Source organism: Coturnix japonica, chromosome 2 (assembly GCF_001577835.2).
Source record: "Coturnix japonica isolate 7356 chromosome 2, Coturnix japonica 2.1, whole genome shotgun sequence".
Classification (NCBI taxonomy): domain Eukaryota; kingdom Metazoa; phylum Chordata; class Aves; order Galliformes; family Phasianidae; genus Coturnix; species Coturnix japonica.
The window spans coordinates 115691357-115713076 of NC_029517.1; the positions used below are offsets into that span (position 1 = coordinate 115691357).

A 21720-nucleotide genomic window follows, 5' to 3' on the forward strand; every position below is an offset into this window, starting at 1 on the left:
TATTTATAGTGCAATAGTTTCATTTAGTGAACTTTCAAGACACTTTTTCACGTAAGAGCAAGCTAGACAGGTGTAAGAAAACAGAAGAGCGGATAGCAGGAGAAATGCCTACAGTGGTCTGCAATTATACACACAGACATTCCAATAGCTGTAATTTAGACAGCAATAACTCTTGTTACTCCCTGATACACACCTCACAATCTAATGCTTTCACAGCATTAGTGCAGTAGTGCTAATACTCTATCATTCTGTGCTAGCTAGTCAACCAAATGAGTGCAAACCTTCATAATGAACTGATTTCCTCTCATTAGTGAGCTCTTCCAGATTTCACAAAGCTTCCCCTCCCTGCCTTACCTCACTAGGAGCTTCTGGATTTCTGAAGTTGAGCTCAACCCAATCCTGTTTGCCATTATCTCCATCTTACATTTTCCTCATTTCCTTACATCCTGCTCTGTGTCATTTTTCCTTTCTGTGAAGAGCCACGTGCTGATGAGGTAGTATCTTGGCTGTAGGAAACTAAATTAGCACGCCAGTTGAGCACCCTTTCGTGATTCTCTATAGAAACAGATCTGAATTACTAAATGTGTCCACTCCTTTATGTGGTTTGCACTCTCAGTCCCATACGCTGCAACTATCTGTCAATCTTTTCTGTGGGAAGAAGGGAATACTGGCTCTGCATAAAGCAACGTGGCAAAACCTCTTCAAAAACCTCCTTAGGGCATTAGGGAGAAAAAAGTCTCTCATCTCTGAGTTTTGCCAGAGGATAAATGACATTTTTCCTATTTTGTTTTCATAAAAGTATTACAAGAACTCTCCTTTCCACATGAAATGGGCTGATGCTAAGCATGCCATGCCTTTTTGCACAGCAAGCTGTCAAGTCTTGAGAGCTGGATGCTGCCATGCCAGCATAACACTGTCAAGCAGATTCAACACACACAGCTGAACCCAGTGAAGTTAAGCAATGAATTATCAATCGCAGCTTAAGGAAAATCAGTAAAATATCACAGGCTTTATTCATATGTTTTGCAACCTGACATCTCTATATTTGTTTTTAATGTCTGAGCACAACTCACATGCTTCTATTTTACTCTGTGTGTAGTTTACTAAAAGTATGCAATGCTTAGTATTCACAAACTTTCATTAAAATTCCATGCTATATATGCTGAAAAATAGGGAGGAATTCTATTTCCATATCACAGGAAACACAAGTCCACAGGGGCACATTATCTGAGTTGACCTCACCACAGTGTTCCCAGTTGTATCCTCCTCCTCCACCTCAGCATCCAGCCCAGAGCAGAACTGGTCACAAGCAGACAGGCAAATGAAATCCCCTCAAGATTTGAAGGCAACAGATACGCCAAAAGAATTTCTGTTCCAGAGCATAATACTTCTGTATCTCTGCCTAGAATTTTCACAAAGAAGAGGAGCTATGAAGGAAAGTACCCAACTCCTCTCCAGAACAGCCTACATACCTAAGTGAAAAGCAAGCATGTCTTAACTAAAGCCACATTAAGTCATAACTTGAGGTTTGGAGGGCACAGAGTGCAAAAATGCACTTTGTTGCTCAGTGTTGGTGTTAGTAGAGGCTTGAACCACAGAACACTACTAAAAAAACAATTGCTACATATCCTATTGCCATCTGGAGTTGTATTTCTCATGGTGATTTGTACAGGAAACAATTCCTTTGACATTGGAGGGAAAAAAAAGAGAAAGAAAAGTATAAAGAGCATTATTTTCTGTTACACAAACATTGCCTGGTACTAATCTCTCCTTCCTCTGAGACCCTCCCTGTATTCAAAAGGTAAATAACATTGGAGCATCAAAAGCAACATGGCAGCACAGCACCAACATCTATAGATACCAAGAGCAAGAGGACATCAGGACAGAAGATGATCTTTAGCACACTTACGTATACAGGCATTTCTTTGAATTTACAGCAAACACTTCAACCCAGGTAAAGCCCAGAGCCATATGAAGGTCCTATAGAAGACTATCACAGAGTTCACACATGTATGTTCACATACCGCATCACCCATTACTACTTGAGAATTTCAAATGAGCGCAGCACTGCATTAGACAACACACAGCAATATCTTGTCCTGAGGAGCCCAACTTTCTTCAGACACAACAGGAGAACCAGTCAGAAAGGGGAAGTCAGCTTATTTCATCCCTTTATTACGTGCATTAATACAGCTCTTCCACTGACAGAACTGAATGTGTTAGGGGCTCCCATGCTTTTTCCAAGGCTTAATATTTCATTATCTCAAAATAATCTTCGCAGCTTGAAAGCCCACAGTATCTTTGTAGGCAGACTACCACATCACAGAAGGCACAATACAAATAGGGAGGAATTACAACCTGCCTGAGGAATCCCACTCAGTGAGTGTTACCACAGCTCACTGCCCTTATTCCACAAGATTCTAAAGAGGCTGTAAAGTAATAAACAGGAAGATACAATCAAAAATCCATATTTTCAATCTCTTTAAATATTAGCTTACTCTATCTAGAAACAGCAGGGAAGATCTCGAGTTACAAATTAACAAAAAAAAGCACCTCATAGAAAGTTTCTAAAAGGGAACGACTTTTAGAAGTATTCTCTAAAATTCTAAAGATAAACAAAGCACTAAAATAAGAAAACAATGTCATATACTTTAAGTAGGCTGCTTTAAATTAAAGGCAGTAATGCCAACGATGACCTCTGAAATAAAACAATAGAAACCAATGAGACAATTCCACGTGTCCGAGAAAAAAAGTAAATGTAAGCATTCCTTCTGTTAGAACTGACTACACAGAAAAACACCTGGCAATGCCAACAGTGGGTTTTTTTTTTCCCCAACCTCAACTTCTGGCATAGAAGATGGAAAGGAAATTGTTTCCTCAATGCATGAAAAACTTGGCTAAATCAGCAATATTGAACAAGACAACTTCCTTGAACAGGACGACTTCCTTGGTTCTTCAACTTTACACAGCAATAATTCTCACTTCAATCTCCATTTTTAGTGCAATATGCTGAGAATAAAAAAAAATGGGAAATGGTAGATTGTTATAAGATACATCAGGCATAAAAGGTTATTACAAACAGATTAGTCCAGGATGGAAATGACACAGGCTAAGCAGGAGGCATGGATAATCTGGGTAAGTGCCATGGAAAAATAAATATCATGATTGGACTTAAAGCAAATGGAAGCAGTTCAAATTGGCTTCCTCCAATTCAGTGTAGAACATGTGATGCCCACATGTCCATTTCCAGCAAACCTCACCATAAAGAAACAAAGGCCAATACTGTGAAGTGTTGAAAAACGCATCTACCACCAGCTTCTTCGCTTCTTCCATACCGTAGCAACATGAATTATTGCAGCTGCCTGATAAGCATGAAAGAGATTTTTTTTTTTTTTTTTAAAGTGAGCTACCAGCATTTATCTGAAATGCTCCATCCTGTCAGTAAGTGTTGACCTTGCAAAGAAGAGCAAATTTTATGAAATGCAGGCTGCAGTTTTATTGTTGGTCTACACGGATCAGCACGTAGCTACAGACAAAAGCACCAGCTCCACTCCAACCACTTCCTCCATCCATCCGTGTGCTCCTCCACCTCCTCTTGCTCAGACAAGTATCAGCAGTGGGTAGACTGTGGTCAAGTGTAAACTTCACAGCTTAGATGATCTTCCACCAAAACCAGCTCCCTTATATGACAGATCTGAGAGCATGGCTCGGTAGGCAAACACAAGACATTTCAAAAGCCCCTTCAATACCTGAAGGGAACTTACTCCCAGGAGGGGAGTAAACTCTTCGAAAGGGCTGACAATAGCAGGACATGGGGAAAAGGTTTTAAGTTAAAAGAGGGAAGATTTAGGTTGGATGTTAGGGGGAAGTTCTTCACTAGGAGAGTGGTTAGGCTCTGGAACAGGCTGCCCAGGGAGGTTGTGGATGCCCCGTCCTTGGAGGTGTTCAAGACCAGGTTGGACGGGGCCCTGGGCAACCTGATCTAGTAAAGGTGTATGTTTGGTGGCCCTGCCAGGCAGGGGGGTTGGAACTACATGATCCTTGAGGTCCCTTCCAACCCAGGTCATTCTGTGATTCTGTGATTCTGTGTGATTCTGTGATACGAAATTCCATCAGAAAGCATGACAACTCCTTTAGAAAAACTCCTCATCTCTGTGTTTCACCTACATAAATTAAATAAATAAAATTCTTAAAAGGCCTTTAAAAACAGATAATAGAGACAGATATCACTAAGTCACTGGAAGGGATCTTTAAAGGTCATCTAGACCAATTCCCCTGCAATGAGCAGGGATACCTACAGATAGAGCAGGTTGCTAGACCCATAATGACTCTGAAAGTCTCCAGGGCTGGGGCTTCCACCACCTCCCTGAGCAACCTGTTCCAGTGTCTCACCACCATCACCATAAAAAGCTTTGTAATGCATAAAAAGGAGACACCGAACAATGTGATTACTGGTCTGAATTAAATTCAGATATAAATACACATTAGAACAGACCAGCATACATGCTGCAGTCCCTCTGTGTTGTGGGAGCACAGCTGTCGAAGACCAGCAGTGAAGGTCCAAAGCAGGAGCTCAAGTCTTTCTCTAGAACCACAAAGAAGCCCTCTTTAATTAAGTCCCATACAATTTTTGGAACTGCTCGTCCCAGCATGGCAATCAAAGGCAGACGCACACAGTTAGCCTGATCAACAGTGCTCATTAAGCTGACTGGTGCAATCAGTCACCGAGCCCTGCTGAACAGGTTAAATTATCTAGCTTTGAGTCATTTTTATACTTAACCACAAATTCATTACTTCCATTAGCTGTACCGCCATGTTCCCATAGAATCTTAGAATGGCCTGGGTTGAAAAGGACCACAATGACCATCCAGTTTCAACCCCCCCTGCTATGTGCAGGGTCACCAACCACCAGACCAGGCTGCCCAGAGCCACATTCATCCTGGCCTTGAATGCCTGCAGTGATGGGGCATCCACAGCCTCCTTGGGCAACCTGTTCCAGTGTGTCACCGCCCTCTGTGTGAAAAACTTCCTCCTAATATCAAACCTAAAGCTCCCCTGTTTCAGTTTAAAGCCATTCTCACTTGTCCTATCACTACCCATGAGGATGTCTGATTTTCTTTTCCCTTTAAAACTACTGTAAACTACTTATGACTACTCTTTGCGGGAATCTTGTAAGAGAAAACAGAGAAGTTTCACTTCTCACCATTAGCAAAGCATACTGTGATTACAGCACCACCAAAAGCACAAAAGAGCTCCGACACCGAACATGAAAGGCATTTTGTAATTCTTAAGTGAGTGAAGTAGGAGAGCGCTGGGCTAGCCAATGGTCTTGACCTTTGAGCCTCAAAGCAAGTAAGACAACTGCAGGTTATACTTAACTCAGATGTGCCACAGAAACAAGTGAAATAACACTGATAATACACATGCAGACAATTAAACTTAACCCAAAATACTTGAACAGAAAGAAAGTGATTTTTTTTTTCCCACATCAAATTCCATTTTGCAACCCCTGCTTCTCATTCTTTCCCAGCTGAAACCAGCACAATTTTTCAGAGTAGCCAGAGTGTGGTTAAGCAGAGGAAGCTATGCTTGTTTGCATGGAATCTGCTATTTCCTCTCTGCCAAAACACTTGTTTAAAGAAGTCATGTAATATTTCTATTAAGCTGTAAATGCAGTTGACAAGGAAATGGCCTACTGGCAGCGCATTACCTTTGTGGCAGTGCCAACCAGCCTACAGCAAAATAGCGCACATGATAATTTCAACATGCATTCCCAAGCAACAAAATTGTGCCTTACATAAATACCACAGAACTCCAGCAACATCTAGAAAAAGCAATGAAAATTTGCCCAAGCTTTCATGCTTGCCTATATCAATTCTGTGTCATAACTAAAACAAAGTAGGAAAGCATCTACATATGTCCAAATGTCCTGTGAAGCTGTATCATATGACACTGGGAAAGCTATTGCAACTTAAATCCGTGTATTTCTTGTTAACCACTGTAACAACTCACTAATAAAAATTAAGAAAAACTCTAAGTATCAAATGCACAAAAGAGCACTAACAGCATACAAAGCCCTTAAAACCATAACGTAATTTATTAACAAGAACATATGTTCAATGTAATCCAGAATTGTCGTGTTAAATTACTTTGGCCTTTGATAGCACTCATTTGATTACAAGAATTAAACAGATTCACAAGCCTTCAAACTCAAACAGTGACCTTTGATTTATAAGCAGCTATTGTCATGCTTATAAAATCCTTTCTGATAACGCAGTCCTCACCTTTCAACAGCCAGTGCAACTACACGCTGTTTTGTTAAAATGAATTCAGACATAATGAAGACTATTTCAATCAAAGTACAACTGAAAAATCAGCATGATCAAATACAACTGATTTCTCATCAGCAGTTCTCCAAAACATTTTTTTCACCTGTCAACCCATATTGAATTAAATTACCCATTAAAAACAAGCGGTAGAGATATTTATCTTGTTCTTCTCGGCTTTCTTCTGAGTATTTTCAGTTTAGACACTAATTTTAAAATAGTTAATTACCCAGAAAAAAAAGTGGAGCAAGAAAAATACAAAGTTTCGTTTTCAAAATGATGTAATGCTTCCAAAGTGCAGAACACTCACTAGCTTTAATTGAACTGCACACAGAAAAAGCTTCAGGAAACATCTTGGCTCCAAAAAGCACAAACGAAAACCAAGAATCCAACAGAATTAAATACTCTTGAACTTGCATATGTGCTACCTTTCAGTAATCACATATGGGCAGCACCTTCTCTCTGAGGAGTACTGGCTTACTTAGATTGAGATCCTGATATGGAACAGAAGCAAAATAAAACTGCGTACAATAATCTGGTATGTATGTTGTTTTTGCAGAAAAGCACAAAGATGAAAAAACTGCTCTTAACAACACGTAGTGCCTTTTTACTACCAAACGGGTTTTAGATATAAACAATCCAGGAATGGAGCATCTGTTGATGCCCAGTTGGTGTAGTTAGACCACAGTTCGTTTCAGAGAAGAAAACAGAAGTATGACTAACACTGGCAGCAGTCATCCATAGACAGTTTTCCCCATGAACTTCATAAAGCAATTCCTTTTAAGTGCTACTTCTCATACGGTGACTAATTGTATTTACATTTTATTTTGCAAGTAGTGTATTAATACAGTAACACGCTGTAAGAGCCAGTAAAAAATATAAACTGCCAAGGGTTACTAACATTAACAGCGCTCACATAGGACAACCCTGAATTCTTTCCCAGACAACTTTCAAGTCAAAATTCCCATAACCAAAGAGAAAGGTCTCTCAGTTGTGGAACTCTGCAAGTACAGTTACAGTCTGAAACAGGCCGTGCAGGCTGCCGTAAGTCAATCAGGCAATTACTGCCTTAGATCTCTCTCAGTCTGAAAACTTAAAAATACTCGTTAAAATACAAACTGCAGCAAACAGAAAGTGAGACAGCAAATGAGAATCTTCCGTTCTAAACTTTGTCCATGAATGCACAGTTTTATGATTCCCGTATCATTACTTTTTTCTTTTTCCTTTTTCTTTTTTTCCTGATACAACAACAATAAACTGCCCACACACACTTACCCTCATGGGATGAATGTCAGCATAGGGAGGCTTCCCTTCAGCCATTTCTATTGAAGTGATTCCCAGGGACCAGATGTCTGCCACACAGTTATAGCCAATCTCTTGTATTACCTCTGGAGCCATCCAAAATGGAGTTCCTATAACAGTATTACGTTTTGCCATAGTATCCTGTAATTATATCATTTACACAATTAAAATAGCGATATTTATTTTCACAGATTCCTTTGATATTTATTCTATATTTAGAAATTCAATTAGCCACCCAAAGGTCAAATTGTAACAATTTCCAATTAAGACTAAACAGATTCAGGCCACCAGGTTTCAGAAGCCAGAGAGGTGTCACCTCAATCTTGATAGTAAACCTTGAACAAAAGTTTAAAGTGAGATCAGCAAGCGCTTGAAGTACAGTGGGTTATAATAATAAACCACTAGAAACTAAATAATCTTGCAGTACATTAAATATTCATCAAGATAAAGACTGTTAACAGCACTAGTTCCCCCTTGGACTCAAAATTCAAGGCAGAAGATAAAGTGTAAAACACGGTTAGGAGTAGTAAGCATTTTTAAAGCATCTTTCCAAGGATACTTACTGTTAACTGGCCAGCTACACCAAAATCAGCTAATTTTGCATGTCCTTCGGTGTTAAGAAGGATGTTTCCAGCCTTTATATCTCTATGTATTTTTCTCATAAAGTGCAAATATTCAAGTCCTTTAAGAGTAGATTTCAGAATAGTTGCAATTTCATCTTCTGTTAGCTACAAGAAAACACAAAACCATTAACACTTGCAGGTATACGTGTAGTTTAAATGCACAGAAATAGTCTATTTAAAACATGATCATTTCAGGTGTATTATATACAATACAATGCACATTAGGTATTATACAGATAGGAATATGCTGAATAGCATTTACAGTTCAAAACTCTTATCTAGTGACTTGATCCATACAGCTGGACTCCTACACCTCTCCAATCTGACTCAACCAAGCAAGCTGCAAAATTAGCAAAGGGGTTCGCTGATGTAGTTCAGATTATGCATTATTCTCTTGCCTGTCAAAAATTATTACTCTTTAGATGTTGCCATCCTTCATAGAAACAGTCACGCAGTTTAGATAATATATAACAAACCATTTATTACTAAGGTCATAAATATTCCTTGCCAAGTTATGCATTACCTTAGTCAAAACAGGTGCTCGCTACTGCACTAGATGGTACATAGCAGGATACTTCCCTGCAAGAAAGCCCTTTTTCTGATGCAAAAAGCCAGAGCTGCTAAGAGCATTCATGCCCGAAACTTCTTAATACACTCTGTACAACAAACTACCACAGCACTTCACTGGGAAAGGGAATATATGCAATATAGCATATTGCTATGGCACTGTAAAACTGCATACCTGAACTAACAGGAATCTACATAGCTGTAGCTGGCTCTTGATACACTTAAATGATCCGCATTTTAGTGAGCACAAGCATTGGTATGTGAAGATCATATAACACGTCAGCCACAACTTTCAAAGTACTCACAGACTTAACCTTTGGTCTCCAAAAAGCTTATTCCCCTACAAACATTTACCAGCTCAGAACACGACTGTCTATAGCTGTGCTGAATATTTCAGCTTTCTCTGAAGAACTCTGTTCTTGAGGAGGCTCAGGGGAGACCTCATGGTACTCTGCATCTTCCTGAGGGAGGTTTTGATGAGGAGGAGCTTGGCTTCTTTTCTCAGGCAACAAACAGGACCTGAGGAAATGGCCTCAAGTCGGACCAGAAGAGGTTTAGATTAGACATAAGAAAGAACTTTTTCTCTCAGAGAGTGGTCAGGCACTGGAATGGCTGCCCAGGCAGGTGGTGGAGTTGCCATCCCTGGCAGCGTTCAAGAGGCCTCTGGATGAGGAGCTATGAGATATGGTTTAGTGGCTTGTAGTAGCTACAGTAATGGGAGGATGATCTTGAACAAAGTGAACCTTTTGCAGGTACCAGCTTCCCTACGAACACTTCTCAGATTGTGGTCAATGTGATAGATTAAAAGACAAAAACACAAACACAATTCAACCCATGCGACACAACTTCCGGGAAATAAAACAACAAAAAACCAACTAACCAGCTGTTCATGAAAAGTTGATCATTTAAAGCATATCAGTGCTTTAATACAAGAACTATGCAAAACAATTTGGCATGTGTTTAGAAATACAATAAAGTACAAAACCAACGATGAATGTACTAATTTGCCTGCAACATCAGTTGTACTTTTCCCTCTCTTTGCACAATCCCACGCAGAAATTAAATTAAGTCATAGCAATTTCCTCCAGTTTCAGTTTTGAAAGTGTTGGTGCGTTTGCAGCTCCCTCCCAAAAACAAAAACAAGAACCAAAACCACTCGCCAGCACTCTGTCAACCAATAGAATGGGAGCTCCTGAGTTACTCAGAACTAGTTTTAATCTCTTAGCAAATAGAGCCATTTCCCTATTCCTGCTTTAATCCAGTCCCATAAAACCTGGGTATGGAGCCCAAAGGCACAGTCAGACATGTACTGACTCCAATAGCTGCATCAGGCTCCGGTCTGCCCTTTCACCAAAGCCTCTGCAGTAATTCCCACTGTCAGCCCTCACACTAAACAACTCTGACTGACCACAATATACCAGTCTGCCAAACTGTTCTTCCAATAAACAGTTTCCTGACAAGTCCACATGTTATTACTCCTAAAGATTTTCAGTGACTCGTATAAGCCTTCCCTCTACAAGCAGAGGACAAACATGATGGTAGCATTAATTCCACACTTCACAGCATATTATGCATCCCAGCCTGCCATTTCTCCTCAAGATCTTTCACAGTGGTTCTATTGAGTGGTTGCTCAAAGCCTTTATTTCAGCTGCTTTTTCATGCTGACCACTATGTTGATCGTGGGATGCATTTTGCAAGAACCAAAAGCCACTAAGCACAGCTCAAACAAGATGGCTCTCCTGGCATTGCTCTATCCCTGAAGGAGTGGAAGTGCCCATCTGGTCTGCAACCAGCAGCATGAAGGGGATGCTAAAGCCAGCTGTGAAATAAACTGAGCTATGGGCAGAAGGGTATCTGGAGAAAGAGACAACCCAAAGTATGTGAGCCAACCATTTTCCGATTAGGTACAGTAAAATGTTATCTGAAGACACACACTATATGCAATCTAAGTTCCAGCTATTAAAAAATACAGTTATGTAGAGTTTAGGACATCTGAATATAACATTTTCTGTCAGAGCTTTATGAAATCTACCTCACTTCAGAAACAGCACAGCACCCTTAGTTTCCAAAGATTTCTATGCCATTGGTCATGACCTTCCACACTGAAAAAAATCCATATTTACCAATATATATATATATATATATATATATATATATATATACATACAGCTTTCTGCCTGCCTTCTTCTAGAAAGTAGTATCATGAGAAATTGTGATTAAAAGGCCCTGCAAGAAAAGTATCTTCAGTACAATGTGTTCTTCCGGACATAAATAGCTAGTTTCAGTTCTTGAAATATTAGCAGCAAAACAACATGGATATCAGGGTGATCTATAGGTGAAACCTACTAAAATCCAGCTCTCAAAAGGAGATGGTAACAGAATACTTGCATCAAAAGGCTGATAAAGAAGTTAAGGATCAAGATGTCAGCAAATAAGGTGAATTCTTGTATACTGCAGCCCATGACACTATCACTACAGTTGATTTACTTCAATTCTGAGCACCATTCTTCCATCAGCATAGCACACTCTGTAACTTGTAGCTTCATCTAAATTCAGTCATCATCTTTCTGCTTCATTTCTGATGTCAAGTTGTGCCCAGATTTTCATCCATCTCCCTGCTATCTTTGGCTAGCTCTAATTCTGTAGGCCACATCCCTTTGGTGTGCTGCACTGCCCTCTAAGCATGAATCAGCTGTGAAGCAGCTTGAAATCCAAGCATAGCTGATAAGAGAATAACAGCTGCTAGACAACCAGCAAGTGCACAATCAAGAACAATATAACTCCTAAAGAGCCACGAGACACACTGTTCAGAGGATGGCCAGGAACCCTGACACATCTGCCTGGCATTAAGGTAATGGCATAAAGCCATTGGGTGTAAAGACCATGTGGGTTTAAGAGAACTTGCCCAGATGTCTTCTTCATCATTAAAGTCACGTGCGAGTTAAACATGAAAACGAAGGAGAAAGATAAAGGTCAACGACTCCATAGGTTACATAAAAGCACAAAATAGTGAAGCCAATCTTTAAAAACCTTTTAAAAAAAAAAGAATGGGGCAAATCAGATCACAGCTTACCCACATATTTCTGTCTAACTGGCCATGGATGCCACACACAAGGGAGACTTAAGGGTGCATTTATATAGCCAATCACACACTACCTAATCCATGCAGCTGTTGAGACAACTCATTTAACCAGTTTCTCTGCTCACAGTCAATCACTCTTCTTCCTGAGGGCCCCTTAGAAATGGCTCTGGTTCAGCTCAATTGCTTTAACTGCCTACGTCCTTTCCCAGCTGCTCTTTTTACAATAAGTCATACATGCACGTGAAGCCTGATGCTTCCAGGAAGTATCAGATCACTGCATCTCAACAGACTGATCAGATCGAGCACACTGGGTAGGTCCACTCCCACGGCAAATGAAGGAGGCATGAGATAACCAATGTTTCCCCCAGAAGAAGCTGTAAGATCAGACACCACCAATCTCACCTGACCACATACCTCTCCTCCATTTATGTGAAGTTAAGGCTGGATGGGGGACATAAGAGGACAGTTACTGAAACACCTTTCACACCATGACATTTAAATATTGTATTACTGCTCTAAGACTTGGAGGAACTATTCAAACTAAGGGACATAATCCCTTCTTCCTATACCATAACTAAGAGCAGACCACAATATCATGGCAATGAAAGGAATAAGAACTCAATACAATAGGAGAGCTGTCAATTTTACAGAAGTAGAACTTAGAAACACAGAAAGACTTGGGTTGGAAGGGACCTTAAGGCACAGGATCATACAGTGAAGGATGAGATGCAGCAAGGACTATTCTTCCTAATAAGCCTAAGCCATTCTGCACACAAAATCACATGGAAAATATGCAGTAATAGATGTAACAGTGACTATTTACAACTGTAGCACTGCACAAGTGAACAGGTTCTCTTCAGATTTGAGTTTTTCACAGAATCACAGAATTGTAGGGGTTGGAAGGGACCTCTAGAGATCATCGAGTCCAACACCCCTGCCAAAGCAGGCTCCCTACACCACGTCACACAGGTAGGCATCCAGGCGGGTCTTGAATATCTCCAGAGAAGGAGACTCCACCACCTCCCTGGGCAGCCTGTTCCAGTGATCTGCTTATCATGAGCAAGGAAGGGAGCAAGAATGTCAGCCTAAAGCAGCTTTGGTGGAGACTATTAGATGGTAGAGGTTAAAGTAAAGAGGCAAGGGACAGAAGAATGCAGAAGAACCAGATTTCAGATAGAAAACCTAGGCTTATTAAGGGAACTATAAGGTGGGATCCCAAGGCATGATGCCCTGAGGTTAATGGAACCTTGGAGAGCTGGTTGAACATCAAGGGCAACCTCCTGAAAGCAGAAAAACAATCCATCCAGATGTACAAGATACTGAGCAAGTCTAGCAGGAAGCTATCTTGAAGGAACAGTGGACTTCTGATTGAGCTAAAGTACAGAAACTGAACTACTAAAGAGACAGAAGCATGAACAGATTACCAAACACAAGCAAAGAATTGCCTGGGTATTAAGGAGCTGTGTTAATAAGGCCAATCTTAGGTTGGGTTTGAAGATGTACAGAAATACACAGGATAACAAAAAAAGCTTCTATTTGTCTACATGCAGCAAAAAAGCTCAAGGAAAACGTTGGTCTACTGATAAATGAGGTGGTCACTCTACTGACAAAAGGTGCAGGAAAGGTTCTAGGTATCTCTTCTGCCTCCACCTTTATTAAGGTTTCTTTGGATCTCAGTCCTTTCTGCCTAGCAGCAAGTCGGAATGAGTTAGGACAAGTTAGAAAGCGCTGGCACAGGATGCCCTGAGGTTGTGGAGTCCCCTCCTGAAAGATCTTCAGAAGCCATCTGGACATGGGCCTGTGCACTCTGCTCCAAGTAACCCTGCTTAAGCAGGGCTGAACCTGATAGCTCCAGCAGTCTGTGCCAACCCTGGTTATTCAGTCATTCTGTTCAACTAGGAAGTACTAAAGAGCTGGCTAGTACCAACACAGAATCACAGAATTGTAGGGGTTGGAAGGGACCTCTAGTGATCATCAAGTCCAACCCCCCTGCCAAAGCAGGCTCCCTACACCATGTCACACAGGAAGGCGTCCAGACGGGTCTTGAATATCTCCAGAGAAGGAGACTCCACCACCTCCCTGGGCAGCCTGTTCCAGTGCTCCGTCACCCTCACTGTAAAGAAGTTCTTGTGCACATTTGTGCGGAACTTCCTGTGCTGAAGATACACCCCCACAGCAGCAAAGGCTCGTGGTGTGGCAGACTTCAATAGGAAAACACAGTCAGTAAGTTAAGGCAAATAAATATTCCTCTTCATTCAGCACTTGTAAAGCCAAATCTAGAACAGTGAGCAGAGTTGCAGGCTACTATTAAAAGAAATGCTAACAAACTGGTAGAAGTCCAGCAGTAGACCATTGAGCTCTCTGGGGGCTTAGTAAAGTTAATAGAACTAAGTTTGTATGGTCTGAAGAAGAGGCGGTAAGTTCAGCTCGGTTTCAAAGTAAAGTGAGTGTGGTTTGAAACAAATGAAAGAAAAACAAAATGTACACACCAGAGAATTGTGAGGAAACAGCAGAACAGACAGCAGCTACAACTTGCCACAAAGAAAATCCCAGTTTATTTGAAGGAAAAAAATCAAAGAAAACAATGGTGAAAGTGGATGGAAAGGCAGCTCAAAGAGGAAGGAAGGGAGGAAGACGGCTAAACTGCCTTCACCAATCATCACCTGCATAGATTTTTTCAAGATTCAGCTGGACAACGTCATCATCATCTTAACTGAACTTCAAAGTTTACCTTCCTTGGAGCTAGAAATTGGATCAGACCACTTTCAGAGGTCCCTTCGAAACCACTATGTTTCAAAACAGTGCCACACTGTTCACCTCCTTCTTCAGTATCGCTGAAATAAATATTTTTGGTAAACCTTATAGCCACCTTTAGTACCTTAAGAGCAACTACAGGAAAGAATGGGACAGACTCCTTAGCAGGGTCTGTGGTGATAGAACAAGGGGAAGCTATTTCAGGCTCAAAAAGGGTGGGTGTAAGTTAGATGTAAAGAAAATATCTTTTACAGTGAGGGTGGTGAGGCACTGGAACAGGTTTCCCAGAGAGATGGCTGATGCCCCATCCCTGGGCTTTCAAGGCCAGGCTGGACCAGGCCCTGGGCAACCTGCTGTAGCTGTGCATATCTCTGTTACAGGGGTGCTGGACTAGATGGCCTACAACTCTATGGGTTCTACAATTCAGTTTTAACCCAGTAATGTTTCCTTTATCTGCAGTTTCTCTGTATTTCCACCTATTCCTCTCAGCAGTAATACACAATAATAAATCCATCCCAACCGTGAACTCAAGTTTTTTTATTTATATATACATATATACATGAAAGATTCACTGTTCTGGGCTTAGTTCACTAGACTGAGACATTTTACTGGCTCAATTTTAATTTTACACGCTGATAAATTGACTCAAGTTGGAAATACACAGGTAATTTATCATAGTTCTGACCGAGGCAAACAACAGAGAAGCTCTGGGGGGACTAGAGAGCAGTGTGAAGAATAACTTCCCCATTAGTACAACAGAAACATGTCTGTTTTGTGATGTCAGGTGTATACGGGGTATCAACAGAGAACTGCCCTGATTAAAAATTCATTTGAATGGTTACCTCTGACTGGAACACAAACATATAAACTATACAGTATACTATATACACGGTACAGAATATATACTATTGGAACACATTAGTAGAGAGTCCAGCAAATACTGCCATTAGAACTGAAATAGCACTCTATAATTCTTCTTCCAAGAAGTACACTTAAAACCACCTGCAAAGTAAAGAATTTCTTCCTAGTATCTAGTCTAAATGTACTCTCTTCCTGTTTAAAACCATTTTCCCTTGTCCTGTCACCACATGCCCTTCTAAATAGTCCCTCCCCAGCTTTCCTGTAGGCCCCCTTCAGGTACTGGAAGGCTGCTATAAGGTCCCTCCGGAGCCTTCTCCAGTCTGAAGAGCCCCAGCTCTCTCAGCCTGTTTCCCTAATCAAGGTGCTCCAGGCCTCTGATCATCTTCATGGCCCTCCTCTGCACCTGCTCCAACAGCTCCATGTCCTTCTTGTGTTGGGGGCCCCAGAACTGGATGCAGTACTCCAAGTGGGGTTTCATGAGAGCAGAGTAGAGGGGCAGAATCACTTCCCTCAACCTGCTGGTCACCCTTCTCTTGATGCAACCCAGGATATGGTTGGCCTTCTGGGTTGCAAGCACGCACTGACAGCTCATGTCAAGTCTTTCATCAACTGACACCTCCAATCCTTCTCAGGGCTGCTCTCAAGACATTCTCCACCAATTCTGTATCTGTTTGGGATTACTTCAGCCCAGGTGTAGGACCTTGCATTTGGCCTTGCTGAACTTTACGGGGGTGGCATGGGCCCACCTCCCAAGCCTGCCCAGGTCCTTCCGGATGGCATCCCTTCTCTCTAGTGTGTCAACTATACCATTCAGGTTACCAACCACTCAGAGCTTAGTTTTGAATTCTGCTTTCCTCATTTCTTATCCGGTAGAGCAAATCACAGTACTGTTCACTTTCTAGTAAAGAAGAAAACTTCTTAAGAAGAGAAATACAGCTACAGAAAAAATGAAGATCTGGTGAATTCCTCATTCTGGAGGCAACCACATACCGCTTAATCAGGTCTCCTATCCAAACATAAGGAGACTTCTACCTTTTCCTATGACTTGTTTTTAAAGACCTACTACAGTAAAGTAAGAGTTCTTGTGTACTTCAGGTCTCTATTCCTCAATTTCTTTTTAATTCAGCATGGAGAAATAGGAAATAAACTCCTCATTATATATATATCTTATATATATATATATATCTTATTATAATATGACAGCTCAGGGAAATGAAAGAGCACGTGCCCCCAGGTGCCTGAGGTCGTTCAATATAACCTGACAAAGTAAGAACCGATTCCCTCCCCACCTCCAAGCAACAATACTTTTGTTTTCTTCCAAAAACAGAAACACAATAAAACTGCTTGTTTCCATTAAAGAAAAAACGAGGTAAGCTATAGAAAGCTGAAATACTTCAAGTAGCCTCATTTATGTAATTAAAAAGAAAAATTCCACCATGAAGCAGTCTGGGTGATCAGATCACCATTTCAGAAAACTAAGAGTATAAATTGTTTGTTTCTCAATTATTTATATTTTTTACGTGATTTCTTTTTTTTTTTTTTTTTTTAAACTTACAGAATGGAATGTGCACCAGCTTAGAGTTACTAAGATAACTTTTTCAGGTAGTGTTAATCATAACATAAACAATTCCACAGTAGTCATTTCTTCTTGGTATGGCTCAGTTCTTCTTCAAAACAGAGTTAAACCCTCTAAGATCTCTATAGCTACAAAAGGGGACACAGACAAAAAATTCCACAAGCGGAGAAAAATTTTCTGCTTTCAGTTTAAACAAGTGATCCTTTGTTGTGTTTTTTTTTAACCAAACAGTACATAAGCACGTCTTATTCACTTTATGCTACTCGTAGTTTTCTAAACTTTCTACCACGTCCCCCCTTCCACGTATCCCTGCAGATACTTGAAGCTGACAGTAGTGGCTGATTCACCAAAGGGCCATGCTGCCACCTCAGCAGGCTGGAGGAATGGGCTGATAGAAACTGCACCTATATCAGCAGGAAGTGTAAAGTAAGGTATCTGGTGAGAAACAGCCCCAGGCACCAGCACATGCGAGGGGCACACAGCTGGAAAGCAGCTCTGCAGAGAAGGGCCTGGGGACACCAAGGTGGACACCAAGTTAACCATGAGCCAGCAACATGCCCAGGCCACAAAGAAGGCAAGTGGTAACTGGAGCTGCATTAAGCAAACTATCACCAGCAGATCAAGAGAGGTGAACTTTTCTCTCTACTCAGCATTGGTGAGGTTGCATCTGGAGTACCACGTTTAGGTCCATGTCCAGGCCTCTCATGTACTGTGGTGCTCAATGAAGAAAGTCCAACACAGGACCAACAAGATGCTGAAGGATCTGGAGCACCTCTCCTGTGGTGAGATGCTGAGAAAAAGAGGTCTCTGAGGATGAGAAAACAGGGTGCAGAGAAGACAGGGCGCAAAGAAGACAGAGCTAGACTGTGCAGTGGTAACCCAGTGCCAGGACAAGAGGCAATGGGCACAAGCTGAAACACAGGAGGCTGCCTCTGAGCATCAGGAAACACTTGTTTACCAAGACAGTGACCAAGCACTGGCATAGGTTGCCCAATTAAGTTGCCAAATTTTCTACTCAGAGGTCCTCAAATGCTGCCCAGACATGGGCCTGGGTTCCCTCCTCAGGGTGTCCCTGATGGAGCAGTGGTTGAGCAAGACAGACCCAGAGGTCCCTTCCAATCTCAACCATTCTGTGATTCTCCTAACAAAAAACTGTAAGAACAGCAGTTATAAAGGATGGAGTAAATTGATCCACGCAGTCTCCTGTTACTGATTATTCCACAGTTATCAGTTCAACAACACAGCAGCCCTGATGCGTTCCATACAGCTCTTATAAGCCCACAGCAACTCTTCCTGACAACTCTGCCTTTTGGTTCTCTCTCACCTTCCCTAACTTCCCCTTCTCATTCTCCAAACAATAACAGTTACTTTTCATGCTCCCTAATTACCGAGTGGGAGCAAGTCAATACTGAGCCAGCTTTCACATCATGCTTATGTTACGTGGCCTGTTAACATGCTGTCAGGTGGAAGAAGCCGTACAGTTTTGCCCTTCACACAGCAGTAATTTTCACAAGGCTTGCAGGACCTTCACATTTCAAGATACTTTTTTTACTACTTACACACCAAGGAAAAATGAGAACTGCACAATCAAGGCCAAAGTACATCTCTTGGCATCAGCCAAAACCTTGTCTCATGTTTTTTATTCAAGCTTCTAAACTTAATTCACAGTTTAATGTTAATAAATGTTACACATTTTTGAAGGAAACTCACCGTTTTATTACGAAGTCTAATTATGTCTGAAACAGATCCAGCTCCACAGTATTCCATAACAATCCATAGATCGGTGTTCTTAAAATAGCTGCCATAGTACTTGACAACATAGGGGCTAAACAGGGAGGGAAAAAGTTAATAATTAAGCATATGAATTCTTAATGGAAAAAGAAGAAAGAAGACAAAACAGCAGCACAAATACTGTTAAAAATTACAGTTTGGAAACGACAAACAGCCAAAATACAACTGTAACCAAATACATTTTAAAACTGTAGTTAGTTTAATCGATACCTTTTTAGAGCAGTAAGTTGCATCAATTAGTGAAATGCTAAAGATAGTACGATACACATCACAAGCTTCAGAATTCACATGGCCTAAGCATGTATACAGGAAATGCTAAGCTCTGGGCTTGCCAATGGAAGTAAAGCAAAGCAAGGATGAAGAATTCTAAGCAAATGCAAGTACTTATTAATTTAACACCTTCTATGATGTCCACTATCTGTACTTCCTTCAGCTCAAGCTAAGGATAGGAGTTGGTCTTCAAAGCAATTCCTTTACACAGACTGATCAACACAGACTGCTTTGATTTTCCATATAGAAAAGTTGGCAGCTGCCTATATTTCAGCTGTACTAACAAAACATTACAAGTGTAAATACATTTTCACTTAAGTCTTAGAAAGGGAGGAGAACCAATACACCTACCTGTCACATTGCTGCATTATAGAGATTTCTTTAATTATTTCTTGAAGGTCGGACTCCACAGGGACCTGCTTAATTGCTACGACTTGTCCAGACTCTTTGTGAATTGCTTTAAACACGCTACCATAAGACCTAAAAGAATGAATTAAAACATTACTTTTCTTGCAAGATAAGTTGCCTCTCATTTCTAGAACACAGAAGTCGTATGTTGATATAGCAGAAGGTTGAGGTCTTACTCTGACTGCCAATATTTCACTTCTATCAGGCTCTCAGCAAAGGTGTGCCTCCAAATACCAAATCTTCGACAAGGTGTAGCATATCTAATCTTCATACAAGCACAAATGTCTTTGACTTAATAACTGAGGGACAGTAGAAGCACATAAATAGATTTGGGGAAGCACAGAAACTTACTCAAGCATGTATTTACTTTATTATCAAGGAGTGATCAAGGAGCATCTTTTAGGACCCTTACAGTCACTCTCTCTGTATCTTAATATTCTAACACATGCTTCATATACTGACTTCCTCCCATCCCCTCATAAATAGCTGCACTTACCCTTCACCAAGTTTCTCCAGAACATCGAAGACCTCTTCAGGCTGCTTAGTTAAACTGTCCTCACTGAGCTTTTTCAGTTTGCTAGAAAAAAGACAATAGTTTATTTTTTGTGGAAGAGAAGCTCAGGACTCAAAGCAAATTTTCAGACAAGTAAGCAGATTTAAGAAAAGGATTACAAGGAAAAATGTACTGTAGTGAAAATAAAATGACTACTTAGAACGCAGTAACAGAATTCTATCAACCACTTTACAACGTGGACAACGGTACTGTACTGTTGCATTGCCAATTTTTGTCAGGATCACTTTCTCACTGATGCTTGCTCAGCTCAAAGCAGCATGAGACAAATTTACTGTCTAATCCATTTCCTCTGCTAAAGCAGGAACAGCTAAAGAACACACCAAAGCACACCTTTAATCAAAAAGCAGCCAGCAAATTTCCAGTCATTACTGAGAGAAGTATCCCAAGCCAGTATCTATGAAAGTATAAGCCAACCCTTCAGCCACCTGAAGTTTCCACTTTTGAACTACGCCATTTGCAAACCAGTAGATTACATCAAGTTAAACACAGAACCCAAAGCCAGGATGACTCCAGAAGCACACAGCAGCTACATATATGGTAACAAAACACTGTGTTTCCAAGAGTTAGGAACTCTTGGAAGAGTTGTTGGTACGGTTCTTTTCCTCTCCAGCCTCCTTTCACAGTTGTAAATCACTCTGCATTGCACTGTCACCTCTCCAAGCATCACCAGCCCACTCTCACCACTTATCCTTTGTTCCTTACAGCCTATCCCTGTCTTTCCCCAGCCCCCAGATGCCTCACAGACCTAAGAACACCACCTGGCTGCAAGCCTTTGATGAAGCTGACATTCAACACAGTGCAGGCAAATACAACCACCCAGATACTGCAGTGAGACTGCATGGCTGCAATGTGTAAATCCATCATCCTAAAAGTTACAGGGGATTCTTCTACAAGACTGAAGTAACAAGTTAAATCTATATGGTAGCCAAGGGTACTATTAAAGCAGGAGACAAGCTGAAGAATAGCTGGTGCTGTAGTGATAGATCATAGAATCATAGAATTACCCAGGTTGGAAAAGACCTTGAAGATCATCAAGTCCAACTGCAGCCTAACCAGAGCCCTAACTCTAAAAACCCTCCACTAAATCATATCCCTGAGTACCACATCCAAACGGCTCTTAAACACATCCAGGGATGGCGATTCAACCACCTCCCTGGGGAGCCTATTCCAGTAACAAACTACACTTTCTGTAAAGTAGTTCTTCCTAATATCCAACCTAAACTTGCCCTGGCGCAATTTCCCCTCATCCTGTCACTTGTCACTAGTGAGAAGAGACCTGCCCCACTCTCACTGTAAGAACCTTTCAGGTACTGGAAGAGGGCGATAATGTCTCCCCTCAGCCTCCTTTTCCCCAGACTAAACAGCCCCAGCTTCCTCAGCCTCTCCTCGTAGGGCTGAAATATATATAAGATATACCATTAATGGCAGTACATTGCCTGTCAAGAAGAAATAAGCACAGTGCAGTTTTACTTTTACTTTCACATTATTCAACTCTGACAAACATGTTCTGAGACCAAAGAGAACTAAACACCAGCTCAGCTGAACACTCCAAACCCACTTAGGGGTAGAAAGACATGTTAATCTCA

At 41.1% G+C, this 21720-nt stretch overlaps 1 protein-coding gene across 1 annotated transcript in view; it reads right to left on the reverse strand.

Moving 5' to 3' along the window:
• STK3 (serine/threonine kinase 3) overlaps positions 1 to 21720 on the reverse strand; it is a 113019-nt gene that overhangs the window by 87942 nt on the left and 3357 nt on the right. Inside the window, exons 2-6 of the mRNA XM_015856118.2 lie at positions 20057 to 20137; positions 19504 to 19632; positions 18802 to 18916; positions 8192 to 8356; positions 7602 to 7769 (exon numbers count right to left, since the gene is read on the reverse strand). Coding sequence (XP_015711604.1) covers positions 7602 to 7769; positions 8192 to 8356; positions 18802 to 18916; positions 19504 to 19632; positions 20057 to 20137 — 658 coding nt within the window. The remainder of the gene's footprint in view (positions 1 to 7601; positions 7770 to 8191; positions 8357 to 18801; positions 18917 to 19503; positions 19633 to 20056; positions 20138 to 21720) is intronic.